The 17,486-nt window shown below is 37.1% G+C and overlaps 1 protein-coding gene across 13 annotated transcripts in view; it reads right to left on the bottom strand.

The window, feature by feature from the left end:
- Window positions 1-17,486, bottom strand: part of PPP1R9A (protein phosphatase 1 regulatory subunit 9A) — a 321,267-nt gene that overhangs the window by 45,856 nt on the left and 257,925 nt on the right. For all 13 annotated transcript variants that reach the window (XM_043872339.1, XM_043872345.1, XM_043872350.1 and 10 more), the window contains 4 exons: window positions 12,402-12,455; window positions 9,594-9,823; window positions 8,006-8,102; window positions 6,842-7,013 (listed from right to left, as the gene is read on the bottom strand). In XM_043872339.1, the coding sequence (XP_043728274.1) occupies window positions 6,842-7,013; window positions 8,006-8,102; window positions 9,594-9,823; window positions 12,402-12,455 (553 nt within the window). The remainder of the gene's footprint in view (window positions 1-6,841; window positions 7,014-8,005; window positions 8,103-9,593; window positions 9,824-12,401; window positions 12,456-17,486) is intronic.

Raw genomic sequence — 17,486 nt, 5'->3', positions numbered from 1 at the left:
GGTGAATATAATGATAACGTTGCTTCTTTTCATTCCTTGTATCTTTTACCTCTTGTCTACTTCTTGATAGGACCTCTAGGACAACACTGAGTAGATGTGTAATAAACAGTTATGGTGAAATGTTAAAAGTAGTCTTCATTTTAAAGGGAATTCTTGATTTTTAACATTTCACCACCAAACATGATAACTGACAGAGACTTGTTACCCTCATAAAACAAGAAAGTTCATATGTATTTCTAGTTTAAGAAACTTTTTATCATGAATAAGTGTTCAACTTTATTTAGTGTTTGTCTTCATCTAATAAGATGACTATATACATTTTTCTTCTAGTTAATGTGTGAATTATATGAGCTTTCTAATATTAAACCAACTTTGTCTTTCTTACATAGATACAGGTGGTCATGATAATGTATATGAATATCTTCAAAATGTATTTCTAGATTCAACATTTATCTTTGTGAACAAGTAGCTTGTTTTATTTTAAATAAAGAGAATTCTGGCCAGCCAGTGGGTGTTCACTCTGCTCATCTGAAAATACAGGAAGAACTGTATTCTGGAACACAACTGTGTTAGTTTAAACCTCATAAACCTGTATTAACCCCATATTCAGCCTAACTATCAAATATACAGATATATACTACATTAGCTATACAAAAAGATATACTCAAGGCATTTGCCAGGAAGTATAAACTTTAACCCTCTATTAAAAGCTCACTAAGAAAGACACTTGTATAAAAAGAATGCTTTTTAAAGAAAAACAAATCCCCAACTCTCTGAGAATATTTATGAAATCTTTACTCAGTAATGCAGGTCACACTCCAATTATGGAAGATATTTTTTATGCTTAACCACGGTAGGGACTTGTTCTCAAACAAAACAAGTCATGACTTTACATGGAAATGACACATGGATTATTTTTAATAAAATGAATCCTGGCAATAAAACTTGTCCATCCGATTTCAAGTATTCGTTACAAGATATAGCCACTGATTCTTTCATGTTTAGAAATTCTTTGTCATTATTCAAAAAATTGTTTTTAATTATGAAAATAAACTTATTTACAAACAAAACCCCCACAACAGTTGAATGGGAACGTCTTAATGAATAGTCAGTCCATCTGCTCAAGCAAATATTCTAAATTCTATCTATAGGTATTCACACACAAAAAGAATAAGGTTAATATAGGAAAAAATAAATAAGAAAAGAAATTCCCATTTGATCAATCCAAAAGAAGGCAAAAAAGTAGATAAAAAGAACAAAGAAAGATTTACAAACAGTGAGATGTTAGGTTTAAACTCAATATGTCAATAAATAAATAGCAACTTTCTAAAGCTGAGAAAAATTTTTAAACATAAGATCAAGACTGTAATAAAAATAGGCAACCATCCATTGCTTACAAAAGACAGACAATTTGTAATAAAAGAATGGAAAAAGACATCTCACGAACACTAACAGAAAGCCAACATAGCCCTTTAAATACCAAATAAAATCAATAATAAGGTCAATTACTAGAAATAAAGAGGGAGATTTCCTAATGCTCAGAGGTCAATCTACTAACAGTTGTTTACTTTCCCTTGCTCTTCTTCATAAAGACTTTATTTAAATATGAAATCAGAAAAATCAGATTCAGTGCAAACCAATAAGCTAACAACTGGGTCACAACAAGCAAGGATAGGGCCAATGACCAAAGAATTGGCTGGTGTGACTACCTAAGCAGGCTCAGAGTTCTACTGACATGTCCATAAGTCCCAGGTTTTCAACTTACTGAGTGAGGATTCAAATGTAGACTACTATCTCAAAAATCTACTTTTAAGAAATCTTGGGCTTTAATGCAACAGCCAAACCATTTTTGTGGAAAAAGAGGAAAAAAAAAAAAAGCAGAAACAGCAGGAAGGTATTATTTTCTCCAAGATATTCTTAAATAACCTAAAAGGTAACTAAGAAATATTTGTATTTTTTAAGATATCAGGATTAACTAATTAATTCCAGCCACAATCTATTACAAAAGTGGCTTCTCTGGTGACTTAGATGGCAAAGAATCCGCCTGCTAGGCGGGAGACCTGGGTTCGACCCCTGGGTTGGGAAGATCCGCTGGAGGAGAGCATGGCAACCCACTCCAGTCTTCTTGCCTGGAGAATCCCCATAGACAGAGGAGCCTGGCAGGCTACAGTCAATGATGGGGTCGCAAAGAGTCGGACACGACCGAGTGATGAAGCACAAGCCTCTCCTATAATCTGCTGTCTTGCAATTTAAGTCATTTTCTTCTTGCACAGCTTTCATTAGAGTTAAGAAATGGAAAGTAACTAAAGGAACTAAGGATAAAATGCTTTATATGTAATATTCCATGTTCATACTTTAGAGAAGATAACATTCAGTGTTATTTAACCAGTGGTCCACTGGCTGAGTAGATGGGTATGAAATAAAAGAAGTATTTGGTAGTAATGCCCAAAGTTCAAAGGGATCCTTGAATCACACTTACAAGCCTACTAGTGACCCAGTTCCCATTATGCCTCAATGCTATTAACGGTATTGCTTTGGATTTTCGGACTTCTTATGATGCCAGCTTTTTCTGAAGGCAGAGTTCCCATCAGTTGTCTAAGAGAAGCAGCAGATTCCAAAAGAGCAGTACAGTTCAGCTGAGTAGTTAAGAAAATGGGGTGTAGAGCTGGATGAGAACAGCTCTTCTGTTCACTGAGAAGGCACGCTGTATCCTTCATCGCTCAGTCGTGTCCGACTCTCTGTGACCCCATGGACTGCAGCCCACCAGGCTCCTCTGTCCACGGGGATTCTCCAGGCAAGGAGACTGGAGTGGGTTGCCATGCCCTCCTCCAGGGGATCTTCCCAACCCAGGGATTAAATAAGGTCTCTCGCATTGAGGGCAGATTCTTTACCGTCTGAACCACCAGAGCCTGGGCAGACAGCTTAATTTCTTCATCTACAGTTTCTGATCTGTAAAATGGGACGACAGCAATACTATTCTTAGGGTTGTTGTGAGAATTAAGTGAGTTACTATGAGTAACTTAAAACACTGCCTGCCCTGTAGAAATACTGCGTCGTTTCCCAGGATTTTTTTTTTTTAAGTGAAGTATAGTTGATTTACAATATTGTGTTAGAAAGTATTGCTTGTTATCATTATTGTTGACTTTGCAAATGTTATCTTTTTCCATTAATAGAGTTTTTAACTTCTAAGAAAAACCAAAACTGTATGCTTACAGAATTAAGTATAAGCTGCTCTTCATGCATCCAAAGCCTACTTTTACTCCAAAAATACCCTATGACACACCTTGAATATAAGGTCCCACCTTTAACATAAGGTTTCTGAATCAGGAAAAAATTATTCTAATTTTATTCACTGTTTTCCCATTTTCAACCTCCCTCTCCATCTCTTAAAATGTTCATATTATCTATTCGTTTCATACCAAACCCTTCCCTGGTGGCTCAGTAATTAAAGAATACGCCTGCAATACAGGAGACCTGGGTTTGATCCCTGAGGAGAAAGAAATGGCAACCCACTCCTGCATTCTTGCTTGGAGAAGTTCATGGACAGAGGAGTCACGGGGTTATATGAGTCAGACATGACTTAGCAACTAAACCAACCAAAACCTTCACCTGCCTCATCTGGAATACCTGGAGGCTCAGTAAGAGCATGTTATTTAAGTGAGTTTTTTTAGGGAATTTAATCAAACTACAACTGCAACTCTTTCTTCTACCAGGATCTCTCTAACAAGCAAGCCTGTTCTTTGCTCTTTTTCTAATCCTGACTTGAACATCTGGGTGGCCACAGACATTTCTCGTCACTTCAGGGCCTTTGGATACAAACTAGAGAACCCTTATATAGACCAGCATTATTCAGACACTAAGAAATTACAAACATGAAACACGGCAGTAGGACAAAACTGTCATTTTTACATTCTGAAACACATGTAAACTAATATCTGACAGGCATACTGGTATAAACTAGAACTGATTTAGAGTCTGTTGTGTCTCTGGGTGAAAAAAACAAAAACAAAAAACTGTTACACTTGCTTTATGTACTTTAAGAAAAAAGTACCAAACTGTACTAAATAATATGTTTGTATATATAATCTGCCAACTTTTTTTTTTTTTTTTTTTTTTTTTGCTGCATGATGCAGCTTGTGGGAAGCTTAGTTCCCAGACCAGGGATTGAACCCGGGACCCTCGGCAGTGAGCATGCAGAGTCCTAATTACTGGACTGCCAGGAAATTCCCAATATGCCCACATTTTAATGAGATATTTCAGTAGGCTTAGTTTATAGAAAAAGCCATATGTATGATGTTTGAATATAAATTTAACTGTGGTAAATTTTTGCATGATTTGAAAAATGGTTTTATCTCTCTAAATATGTACAATAATTTAATAAGAGAGTCACGCAATTAATCCATCCACAGCTGCGAAGCTTGTTCCTAAAAGAGGATGAGTTCTTGAGAAGAAGTGACTGCTTACATGCTCTTTCTTTCCTCCTCTTACCTTTCTGCCTCCTTCACCCTCTCTTTCCTTTTCTTTCACTATTTCATCCCAACACAGTTCTTCACTGACCTGTAATTGATAATCCTTTTGCTTCATTGAGCTGACTCAGACCCAAAAAGATGCTAAACCACTCATTCTGTCAATAAGACTCCAGTGCTTGGAAAACAAATCAGAGCTGGACAGTCTACAGGAGGTAAGGAGACAAAGCCCTGCACCTCAAGGGTGAAAACTAGCAGAACCGACCTTCACTGTTGTATCTATCCTGATGCAAAAAGGTGTGTGCTTGGGGGTGGGGTTGGTAATTAAATGCCAAATGACCTGTGTTTGGTCCGCTGCTTTACTTCCTTTTCTAAACCTCAACGACTTCAGCGTTCCCTAGCAACAGAAGCAAAGGATCAATTTAGAAAAGCGCTTTCCAGAGCATTCCTATCTAGCTACTGACCAAGCCATTTTAGTTTATGTGATCAAGCAATTGAAATTCAAGGAGATTTATCACTGACTGTCCTCGGCAGCAAAACTGGAAGAGGACTGTTTGATATGTATGCTACTAATGTCAGAGATGACTGATTCCACCTCTACCGCACAAGCATGAATTGGTTTCAGGAAGAATTAGCAGTCTCTGCATCTCACCGTGAACTGACAGTGTTGCTAGGGAAACTGATAATTATGTGGCAAAAAGGAGGGTGCAGAAGAGAAGAAAGAGGGTTCTGAAGAAATGTAAGCTTTTGATCCAAATCAACATATTAACAATAAAGTATGTTGATCTTCTGTAGTCATATAATTCAATAAATACTGTTAATTATATGTCTGACAAGATACTGATTTCTGAACTAAAAGAAATGAATCAGACTTTGCAAAGTCACTGGTTACTGATAATATTTTGTGTATGGCACAGCAGGAATATGTATTTATTATAAAAACTACAGTGAATCTGAAGAATTAAAATATTCAAAAAAGTGGGAAAAAACACACTGATTTGACTTCCATTTTTTTAAGAAAATCATCTTACAGAGTTCCACATATAAAAATTGTAACTCTATTAGGCTCTAATAAAATTTCTTTTTTTCATCTCAAACATTGTTTAGGGGGGAGAAGAAAGAAGTACTGCTATTTTTATATTATGCATAGTAAAAAACCAGCCTAGAGAAGCTGAATGACCTTCCTCAAGTCATACACTTCTTCAGTTAGTGGTAATGTCAGTGCTAAATACTTTTCTTTAACCACTGGGAGCCATTATTTATAGCTTATGTCATAGTAAGGGAAAACACAGCAAAAGGACATAAACTTAGTGAAGAGACTCAAATCTCTAAATATTACTTCAATTTTTAATGAAAATTTCCAATACTTTTCATTTTTAACAGCTAAGAGTTTAGTTCTGAAAGTTAATGATATGATATAAACACTTGCTTATCAAGAAAATCTCACTGGAGACATTTTAATGTGTGTGAAAGAGCATCAGAGAATTACACAGCCCATTAGTGGTCTCACTTTTACTGCATGTCAAACCCCTGCTTGTGAGTTGTCAGTCCCTTCATGACAATGCTACTGCATGACATTCTTTTATTTTCACTTTTTCTAACGTCCACTAGGTAGAAATTTTAAGAGATGAAATCAAAAGTTTTATGTCTTCCTATGTATTTATCTTCAAAAATTCTTAACACATTTTAAAATTTATAAATAAACTACACATATTAAAGCATTCACATTCTTATACACACAATCCATGTACAGGTGCATTGGGGGAAGAAAATAAATGATTCATTTATGGTTGGTATATGAACGAAGACCATTTCCTTTATTAACATTTCCATTATCAATAGAAAATGTTTCCAAAGTTTTGGTCTGATTTGGTCTTTGATAGGAAAGAATGAGACAATGAGACATATACACAACTCCTCAAGGTAAAAGCAGAAAACCATACAGAACTTCTTAACTCAATGAATTCTAAATGATGGAAGTGGGTAGTCAGCTTTCTGATGTTATGAAAAAGATCTTCATTCTAGGAACTTAAAAAATCACTCATTTTCAGCCTTCCTCATTAATCCCTAAGTAGTGTAACTCACCCTAGATGGGATAAACCATCAGCTTGAGGCAGTTCATTAAGCCTACCAAGTTTATGTGGTTTAAAAGTATCTGGCTTTTCAAACTTGAAATTTTGTTGTTTCTTTACTTCAAAGATTTATTTTTGATAAAACAAGAGCAAAATGATAGGCTACTATTTTGATAAGCCCTTTCTTCTTTCCCAAAGCAGGAAAGCTTTTTCAATTTTTAAATCTCTGAGTAAAACAAAGAAGAATGTAAGGCCAAATTTTATAGTCGTTAGAAACAATTTTTATGGTTAGGTTGAACAAACCTTGACTTAGGCCATCTTGACAAGATGTCTGCTTGATATCCAAGTTCTCCAAGGTATCTCCTTTAGAGACCTCACCAAGAGATGTCCTTCTCTCAAAGATGTTGTTGTTGTTGTTAACTTGAGTCCCATTTTGCTTCAGTAGCCTGAACACCTCAGCTTCCAAATCTCTAATCTAAGAGAGGAAAAAAAAAATACACTCATGAAACCATAAAGCAGCACTCTTCTCCAAGCCTAGGCAAAACTACCCTATTATTCTTTTTTTAAAATTTCATTAAAATATAGTTGACTTACAATATTGTGTTAAATTCTGCTGTAGAGAAAAGTGACTCAGTTCTATATATCTATATATATATATGTATATATACATGCAGACATGTATATATATATGTGTATATATATATATTCTTTTCCACTATGATTTATCATGGGGTTTCCTGGTGGCTCAGATGGCAAAGAATCCACCTGCAATGCAGGAGACTCAGGTTTGATCCCTGGGTCAGGAAAACCCCATGGAGAAGGAAACAGCAACCCACTCCAGTATTCTTGCCTGGAAAATCCCATGGAGAGAGGAATCTGGCGGGCTACAATGTATGGGGTCACAAAGATAAATTCTATGATTTATCTTTTTATCATATTCTATGATTTATCACAGAATATTGAGTATAGCTCCCTGTGCTACACGGTAAGACCTTGCTGCTTATCCAACCTATGCATAATAGTCTGCATCTGCTAATCCCAAACTCCCAGTCTTTTCATCACCTCCCCTTAGCAACTACAAGCCTATTCTCTATGTCTGTAAGTCTTTTTTTATTTCATAGATATGTTCATTTTGGTAGTATTTTAGATTCCACATATAAGTGATGTCATATGGTTTTTGTCTTTGTCTTTCTGACTTATTATGCTTAGTATGAGAATCTCTAGGTCTACCCCTGTTGCTGTGAATGGGATTATTTCATTCTTTTTAATGGTCAGGTACTATTCCATTGTATAAATGCACCATATCTTCTTTATCCATTCATCTGTCGACAGACATTTAGGTTGTCTCCACGTCTTAGCTGTCTGTAGTGAATAGTTCTGACATGAACACAGGGGTGGCATGTATCTTTTCGAGTTAAGTTTTGTCTGACTATTCCATCATCCAGTGGCTTTGTGCACATGACTCACCCGTACTTGCAAGCCTTGAACTTCCACAAGATGAGCTTTTTCCAAATCTTCTATTTTCTTTCTTTCTGCTTCCTGTCTTTTGATGAAATCAAGTTCTCTTAAGGAGAAAATAATAGATCTCAGTGCAACAAATACTCAATAAATGAGGAAATATAAAAATTCTTATCTGAAGCAATGAGCCACATAGTGAAATAAGTAACTAGACAGCTATTTAAATAAATAAAACTCAGTCACAGAGAAAAGGCATCTAGTAATGAAAGCAAATAAAATGTTTTAAAGATATACAAAGTAAATAAAAATGCTTTGATTCTGCTTACTGAGATTTTCATTTGTAGCTCCTGATTCTGGAGCACCTGTTCATATTTAGATAGAGGCTACTGAACCAATGACCCACCTTGGTAATTTAGCGGAGATAATTACGTGTTCAGTAGAAATAATTCCACATTTATAAAGTCATTTACCTAGTAAACCGATGGAATGGATGGTAAGGGTTTTAAAAAGATAATTATTATAAGACTGCTTCCTAGAAATGACCATAGAGGGGGCTGAACGGGTCAGAAACATGGAGGGGAAGCTGTCACTACACATCTGAGATATCATGAGGACAAGGAGAAATATCTCCATTTGAGAGTTTGGAATGCAATATGCAAATTTGGTAGAATTTAGTATAAAATTATTACATGAAATAAGAGTTAGGAATACTTTTAATAAGGACTAAAATAGAGATGTATTGAATTCACAGTCATAAGAACAATTGCTTCCTTTTTAATATACTTTTTATAGGAATACCTTTTAAACATTAAAACCATTATTTCCATGATAGGAAGTAACAGATACCATGAATCTTACATATATACTTAGCTTTTAAGGCTTGACATGCAAGACCAGAAGGGATACTGGAGTTACTTTCTAAGTAACTGATGAAAAAATATGGTAAAAATCTTCCTGGTCTCCCTGAAATTACACCAAGATCCAACAGATGGAAGCAAAGCAGCATTAGCTTGAAAATAGGTGTTGAAATTTAAAAGCCAAGTGTGGTGATGGTCTCTCACTGTAGTGAACCAAGGCCCTTGTGATTCTCTCACAAAGAAAGGAAAGTAGCATGGCAAAGTGGTCTTGTCAGTCCATATTTTCACTCTCTGCAGTGGGAAAATTCTGAAGTTAACTGATTCTACGAACAGAAACAGAAGCAGCCTCATCAAGGCCCCAGCTGCTGCTTTGTACGCACTATATCCAATGGTCATTCTGCATGACTTCAACTTGGCTTCTTGCTTCTAAACTACATATGTTTCAAAAGGACAGAGGTTCAAATGCTTTAACAGTTACAATAAATGATTAACTAGCAGCAAAACACAAGAACAAAACAGGAGGTGGCAAAAAAATTATAGAAGAAAGAAAATATAATAGCACGTGAAACACTGATGCAAGAGATTTCTAAAACTTAATGTCTATTTATTATTTTAAGTATGCTCCTTAAAGGGATGACTCTGAGGTCATCTTTTCTTTTCCACTAGATACTACAAAATTACTGGATATAAGCCTTCTTTAGATGCACACAAAAACCGTTACATCACTAGGAGCTGCTTACTTTTGTTGAAAATCCTTGATCAGTTTCTTTGCCTTGTTGTATTTCTTCTCCAAGGCCTGATACTGGCTTTGAGTCTCTTTGAGGTGCTCGTTCACTGTGTGGCATAACGTTTGAGCCTCAATCCAGTAGCTCTCCAACTTCATCATTCTTTCTTTATTCTCTTCTATATTCTGTTGAAGTTGAGTTTTTTCTAGTTCCCACCTCACTTTCTCATTTTCTGCAGCTTGCAGCTGGACAAAATAAATGTCAAAGCAAGGATATTTCTGGATACTTTTGTAGCAAAAATCTCTCATACTTTTATAGCATATTTTAGAATAAATTCCATTATTACATATACTCAGTCATGAAACACACTGAAATGAGAAGAGCAAGTATGATTTTCATTATTATAGAGATTATAAACTGGAAGTATGAAAAGTGAAATGGTTGTCCAAGGTCACACATCTGATAAATGATAAAACATGGATCTCTTTCCAACTCCCAGGATCTTTCCAGCATACCATGCAGTGTATGAAATTCTCCGAGTAGTAAAAAATGTTTTAGAATTTGACTGATTCTATCCAATGAACTTCATCATGCTTTCTTTCAGAGTTGTTTTTAAAACGCAATTATATGTAAAACGTTAACTAAAAAAGGAGTGGGAGAGGCAAGCTGGGAAGGAGAGGGTCAGAGCACAGGATAGGCAATGATTAAGAGGTGGACCCCGGAGTCTACAGTTTAGATTTGAATTCCAGCTCTGCCAACACTGGCCTTTAAACCTTCGACAAGTAACTGAAGTCTTCTAAGACTAAATTGTTATGTTTAAAAGAGAACTGTGGTATAACACATCAGCATGTTTGGAAAAGCTCCTTGGGGATAATACTCTGATAAAAGTTATTTTTACTTTGTCTTAATCCCTTTTGACAATATTATCACATATTTTATTTCAACTGACTCATGAAAATAGTCTGCAGCTCATTATTTTGCTGACATTGTTCTGAGTTTCAATAAAATTATAAATGTATAAATGACATAAAATTTCCATAAAAGTATAAATGACAGTGTAAGTAAAAATATAAATTATTCCTGAATTAATTTAAATCTCTCCAATGGAAAAGAAAGGCAGCTTCCTCTGATTTCTGCTTTCAGGAAAGTTAAGGAACAGATAAGACCCTGGTCCAAATCCCTCATTTCTACGGAAATTCAAGACTGATCTCTTAGGTAAGAGATCAGAGGTCACTTATTCACAGTAACCATCTAACCTTTACACTAGAGCTGCATCCCATTTCACATGCCTCCATTAAAGTTTAAAAGGATGCAGAATCATTATAAGCTATTAATACCAATTTTCAAAATCTAAAACATTCCAAAATCACACAGTATTCAGAAAATGGAAATATACATGTTTTTATATGTATTTTAAACTAAATACATTGGCAAAACAGATTGCAAAGTAAGAAAGTAGTCAAAAACATTTCAAAATTATTATCAACATGGATATAAAGAGTAACAGTAAAGCAAGATAATCTGTGGATATTAGCATAGGTAATAGAAAGTTGGCACAGCCAATATAATTTTGAGAAAAATATAAAATACTCATTTATAGATTTTTCTAAATTAAATATCCAACACATAAGCCTTGTTAAAGCACTTGCAATCAAAGGGCAATCTTCTTCCCCGACAGTAACCAACAATTAAAAATCTTCTATTCTTCCATTCTACGCCAAGAAACAATAGCAATTTAAAACAGGACTGGGTTTTTACCTGCACCTTTTATTAAGCAGTGTTTTGTGTTCAAGCTGTTTATTTACCAATCTCTACTAATTTAAAAATTATTATTCACAGAGCTTGGCTGAAACCATGAATGATGTATAGACATGTTTTGACTAAAGAGCTACAGAGTTATTAGCTGAAAATACCATTTACCCAAAATAGCCTTCCTAATTTATCTCCATTTAAAACACATGGAAAAAACAAAACAAGTGTATATAATGTGAACAGGGAAACAGACTATTAGTGGTGTGGGAGGAATTATGTCTCAATTATTAGAAGGCCATAAAAAAATAAACATAACTGTGTTTTTAAAGTAATTCAAAAGATATTTTAAAATCTTTGAGACTACATATTTGATAAAACTAGACACAGTTCAAGAAACTGAAACTTACCTTATAATTTACCAATTAAAAATGCCCTTTTGAATTTTGTATTATTTCATATATAAACTAAAAATACATACTCCTTTTATCAGACCTGTCTTTTCCCACAAATTTAAATGACGTGAACTAAACTTGTCTAAAGATTTCTGGTAGCATCTGGCCCCTAAAATAAATTATGCATATATTAATTAAATTTCATAATATTTAATTACTAGAAATTTGAATTTTTCTTTATGAAACCTAATGTGCTATGTTAATAAAAATACATTATTTCTGGGAAGCTAAAAATAAATAAGATGATTAAATTTATTTAAAATAAGATAAAAGAGAAAGATACAGTATAACAGCTTGTGCTTAAGGATTAGTGGTCAAAATGTAGTTTGAATGCCTGAACTACTATAAACATTTACTTCTTGAGAAAGTTGAGAGGGAACGGGCCACATAGGTGCAAATCTGTAACTCTGTAGTTCTGAAACACTGCGCCGTTTTCACAGAGGGTGCTGACCCCGTAAGCGTGGGCACTGTTAGGTTTTCCACTAACAGTGGGAACGAATCTCTCACACGTGTGTGCTTTTAAATGTGCAGAAACAAAGCATTTAGTGCTTGCGTTGAATTTATTCATAGCATCTGAAGTTTAGAAAGTACAATTCAAACACCATGTACTGGTGCTTACCTTGGTCTTCAATTTTTGAATCTCTGCTTCTGTAACTGCATGTTTGATTTGCAACTGAAAATGGAAAAGAAAGGAAAAAAAATCTGAACTAAGCGTATCTATATTTTTCTACATTTTTAAAGCCTCAGCAGCTGCGAGAATACCTTACTATATAGCTGAAAGGCTAGGAAAGTGCCACAGTGCAGCAGGTTGTAGATTAAAATGTCTAGTGTGTAAAACGACTCTCTAGGTGCCAGCTAATTAAACACAGGGTTTATGGTCCACACTCCCTAACATCAGATTAGGTTATGAATTTAATTGCTCAGGGACCAAAGAGAAGGAGACACATTTTCCTTCCCTCCTTGCAGCTCTTCCTTTGTGATCTGACTGTCAAAGAAATTGTTGCCTTGCAGTCTTGAGGACTGAACAGCTACCGCACGCAGGCGGCCAGCGGGAAGCGTCGATTCCAAATCTGGAAGGAGGGCGGCGCTCTGGTTCCGTGAGTCGCACGCATTTTAGCTTAGCAGCTCTTCTACAGCTCGGGCTGCGGCTGCAGGGCTGAGAAGAGGACGGTGAAGGTCCGCGACAAGATGTGTCATTTCTTTCTTATGTTGCAGGTAAAAGTACAGATCTAGATGTCTGTCCTTTAAGTCATTTACTCCTACTGAGGGCCTGGACCCTCCAAAGCTTCAGCTACGGTGGTGGATTCTCTCTAGAGCCACCATGTAGATTTGTTTTGCTTCTCCCTTCCCCCCACTCTGCTTTCTTTGTAAAGGAAGAAAAATGAAGGAAGCAATCGTTCTTTAAGGAATTAAAGAAAAAAAAAAAAACACACCAAAATTTATGGAAAACAATTTTTAGGTTGGAAATCACTTTTGTAAAATCCTTGGAATCAGATGTTTTTGGAATTCAGAGTTCTTCCAATTTCAGAAACTTAGTAAGATGCACTTTCCATAATTTGCTGACTGCCCACAGCAGGGTCTGTGGAGGCGCTCTGTAATCAAATACATGAATATCTTTGCCACCAAACATGTGAATATTGTCTCTAAGTGAGGTACATGAAGACTGGAAATAGCAGCCTGTCAATTTTGGTCAGATTTACTACCGTCTGCCACAAAATTATTTTAAAATAATCTTTTCAGAGCATTTTGAATTTATGATTGTACAAAGGGACTGTAATCTTCCCATATTATTGTAGTCAAATAAGTCTAAGGTTTTCTTATCAGAAAGATGGCTAATGAAAAGACAGAAATGTGAACCTTTGGAGATCACACCACTTCATAAACCTCAGCTCTCTCTCTGGTTAGTAATCTTAATTTCCTTGGTTTTTGCCTGACCACTAGGGGCATGTGGGAAGGATGAAGAGGGAAAGAAGTCAGAATCCAGGGTTAGATGCTGATGAATGAGCCCAGAAACCAAGTCCCGAGTTCCTTATGAAATGCCCCCTCCGTGACGCTCTCAGGTCTCCTTCGAGGGTGAAGGCTCTGTGGGCTACAAGGCTACCTCTCTGCTCCCGCTCCTGCGGGCTGATCCTGACACTTCCACGTCTGGTTCTGCCCTGCTCACCCATCTCACGCTCCTGCCTTTGGGTGTGCTCGCTCTTACAGCCTTGCCTCTGTGGCTGTGGCCCCTTTCACCCTCACGGTTCCCAGGGGCTGCTGCACTCCACCGTCTCGAGTGGGGGAAGTACTCTTAGTCAGCCAAGACTAAGGAAGAATGATTTGAAGGGCTAAAATATGATTACTCCAACTCTGCTTCTTAGTTGGAAGTCCTAAACGCTGTAAAATGTTGCACCTGAAATAAAACCAGCTCCTCTAGTGCTAGCTGAAGAGCAGCAAGGAACCAAGAGTAGATTCATGATGAACGCGGCAACTATAGGAAGTGCTGGGTTTTATTTTCTCAGCGGGTAACTCCCTGGAGGGTAACCAATTATACTGCAATACAACGTGTTAGGACTTTGGATTTTCTTTGTGCAAATCACCATGTTCTGCAGCAAGCTACAGCTCTGGGCCCCAGTTTCCTACATGAAAAATGAGAGGGCTGGATGGGAAGAACACCACAGCCTCTGCAAGTACTACAGGTGTGACGTTTTATGAAATGAAGACCCTGGAGATGATTGTCATGGTTGCAGAGTGTAGAAACTCTTATCCCACGCCAGCATTTTCATTCCTGGGAATGCATATGCTGGATTAATCAAGTGACGTGTGGGACAAACCAAGGGGAAACTGTGGAGCAGCCAAGCTGATTTTCAGTTATCCTACCCCTCCCATCTCACCGAAACAGATGACAGAAGAGAAGTGAACTCGTAAAGCAGTGAGGTGAGAATGCTGATAAAAGCTTAGAGTGTGACTCGGTATGGCCCAGTCCTTTAGCTAGAGGAAAGCAGGATGAAGTCTGTAAATTCAGACATTATTCAGAAGATGGACAAAAGTTTTAGTGCAAGGCTTCCCTAATACTCATACAGGCTAAAATGATAGATAGGTAATTACTATGTAATTATTTTAATCCTGCATGCACCCTAACAGAATGTCTAGAAATCCACCACTATTAAAAGGAAAAGCATTAAAAATAAACTGAACTTTTTCATTTTATATAGGAAGAAACTGTGTTTTAGTAGCTTAAGTTGCAGAGCTAATAAGTATCAAAGCCAGGTTTTATAAATTCCAGTCCACAGTCCTTTCCTCTAGCCCAAAATTTCTTACATTTGTAGCATCCTTTATCTTTCATTATCTCCTCCTTCCTCACTGCGAATGGATCTGTGAGGGAGGTAGGACGGGCACTGTTAACCTCACTGTTCAGACAGGGAAAGAGGCTCAGAGAAGTTACACGGACTCTTCAAGATCCCAGCAGAAGCAGGTGGTGGAGAGGAAGTTATCCCAGGTCTGATGGCACCTACTCCATCCCTCCCCTCTGCACCTCCTCTGAACCAGCTTTGGGACACACTTTTCATTTGAGCATCACAGAAACCCTGAGGTATGGTGAAGAGATTATCCCAGGTCTGATCCCACCTACTCCATCCCTCCCTTCTGCACCTCATCTGAATCAGCTTTGAACACACTTTTCATCTGATCACCATGGAAACGCTGAGGCATGTGTGATCACTGTCACCTCTCAGGGAGGAAAATAAGACTCCACCTGGAAACCATGGGTCACTTCTGGGGTCCGCATATTCTCATACTACATACAACATGGCGTTCAATCATTTGCTTTTAGTCACTGAACTTAGAAATTTCTCAGGCATTATTCAACCTGCGTTTACTGAACAAGACTGTGTGCCAGACACAGCTAGTCACTGAGGATACATGAAGGCTACACAGAATCTACCTTTGAAACACTTACTTCAAGGAGATTGATAAATACCACCTCCTGAGAGAAGTTTCCAGATGCATGAGAAACAGCAACTTCAGATGACCTGCGGCTTTGGCCTATGTGTCATATCTCTAAATTTGGACCCTTGCCTCCCAGGCAAAGTGGGCAGGGTGGGGGCTGGGATACCTCTGTTTCATGAGGAAGAAGAAACTGCTCTTCAAAGAGGTAGAGTGACTTGAGAAAAGCAGCACAGTAAATACAAAATTGAATTTCCTTATTCCAAAGCAGTTCCTCCATGTTTAATAGCCTTTCCAAATTACAGGTATAAGGGTTCGCAGACAACAGCTGACTGCCGGGAGCAGGGTCTACATAACTGCTTAATAGACACAGAAGCTGAAATACCTTTTGGAACTTCTGGGCTTCAGAGAATATAGGTTTGGAGAGACGACTTGGGAAGAGAGGATATAAAGAAAAAGAAAAGGTTAAGGACTGCAGGTCAGTGTCTATAAGGCCAACCTCTTTCATCTTTTCTGTCCTCTTGAACATGAATGCCATCGATATCCACCCCAGGATTACAGTACAAATAAACACACGCGCTCTTACAGAGAACAGTAGCTCTCACGTAACATTCTGCAGGTCTATCTGCTGGGTTTATTTTCTGTTTATTTCTTTCAAAGAGATGAATACAGAACATGTACTCATATCACTGAATCAATATATCCAAATATAACTGCACAGGAAGCAGAAACATTTTTATGCATAAACATTATAAGACTGAACTTCTGCATTCTTTACTTATCTTGTACAGGCACATAAATCATTTTTTCTTTAAAAAGGAAATATGTTATCTCTGCAGGAAATATTTTAAGAGCTCTCTAGTACTGGAGATTTTACATCCTCTGTTCTTATTTTGGTGGTGGTGGTGTGTGTGCTCAGTCTGACTCTTTGTGACCCCATGAACTGTAGCCCTCCAGGCTCCTCTCTCCATGGGATTCATAGGCCAGAATACTGGAGTGGGTTGCCATTTTCTACTTCTGGGGATCATCCTGACCTATGTCTCCCAACCCATGTCTCCCAAGTCTCCTGCATTAGCAGGCTGACTCTTTACAACTGAGCCACCTGGGAAGCTTGTTCTTACAAGGGCAAAATAATAACTGATATTTGCATACAACTTTATGAAGTGGTTTCAGCACTGGAATCAGAAATTCTACAATTATATCTGTGATCATGTGATTGCAGTCTGTCTTACCCATGACAGCGTAGTTCTACAAAAGAAGAAATCAGGGCTGCTCTTGCCTGTACTTTGGTGCCATTAAAATTAAGCTATGCTGTATTTCTTTACAATTTCTGCTCAAAGGTTTATAAATGGTACCTATCTTTACATTAACCAGAGTGTTCTTCTTAGGGAATAGACTATGCAAAACTAGTTGAAATCAGCTGACTGAATGCCATCGTAAGCTAACTTGAATGGCAACACTAACTTCAGTATATGCAGCATAAAGGGACATCCTCTACCCAGTCACCTCTAAGGAAGCGCTCATAAACTGATTATTCACGGTGAAGGTGCTGGATGTAGGCGACAGCCTAAAATTAGAGCTCCTTTTAAAATAAATATCTGTTTACTGTTAAGTACGTAACAATTTTTTACATTCTTGACATATTAATGGACAGTTCCATAAAGGTAACTTTATTATCTAATACATTAGTAACTTTTTCTAAATTACTTTTCATAGATTCTCTATGACTTAAGTAGGCAAAACAACATATTTTTTAGACTCCATTTTTTTTCCTCCAGAT

Source organism: Cervus elaphus, chromosome 18, assembly GCF_910594005.1.
Source record: "Cervus elaphus chromosome 18, mCerEla1.1, whole genome shotgun sequence".
NCBI classification, from domain to species: Eukaryota; Metazoa; Chordata; class Mammalia; order Artiodactyla; family Cervidae; genus Cervus; species Cervus elaphus.
The sequence above is the reverse complement of the archived record's forward strand: the minus strand, read 5'-3'. Positions and strand labels throughout refer to the sequence as shown.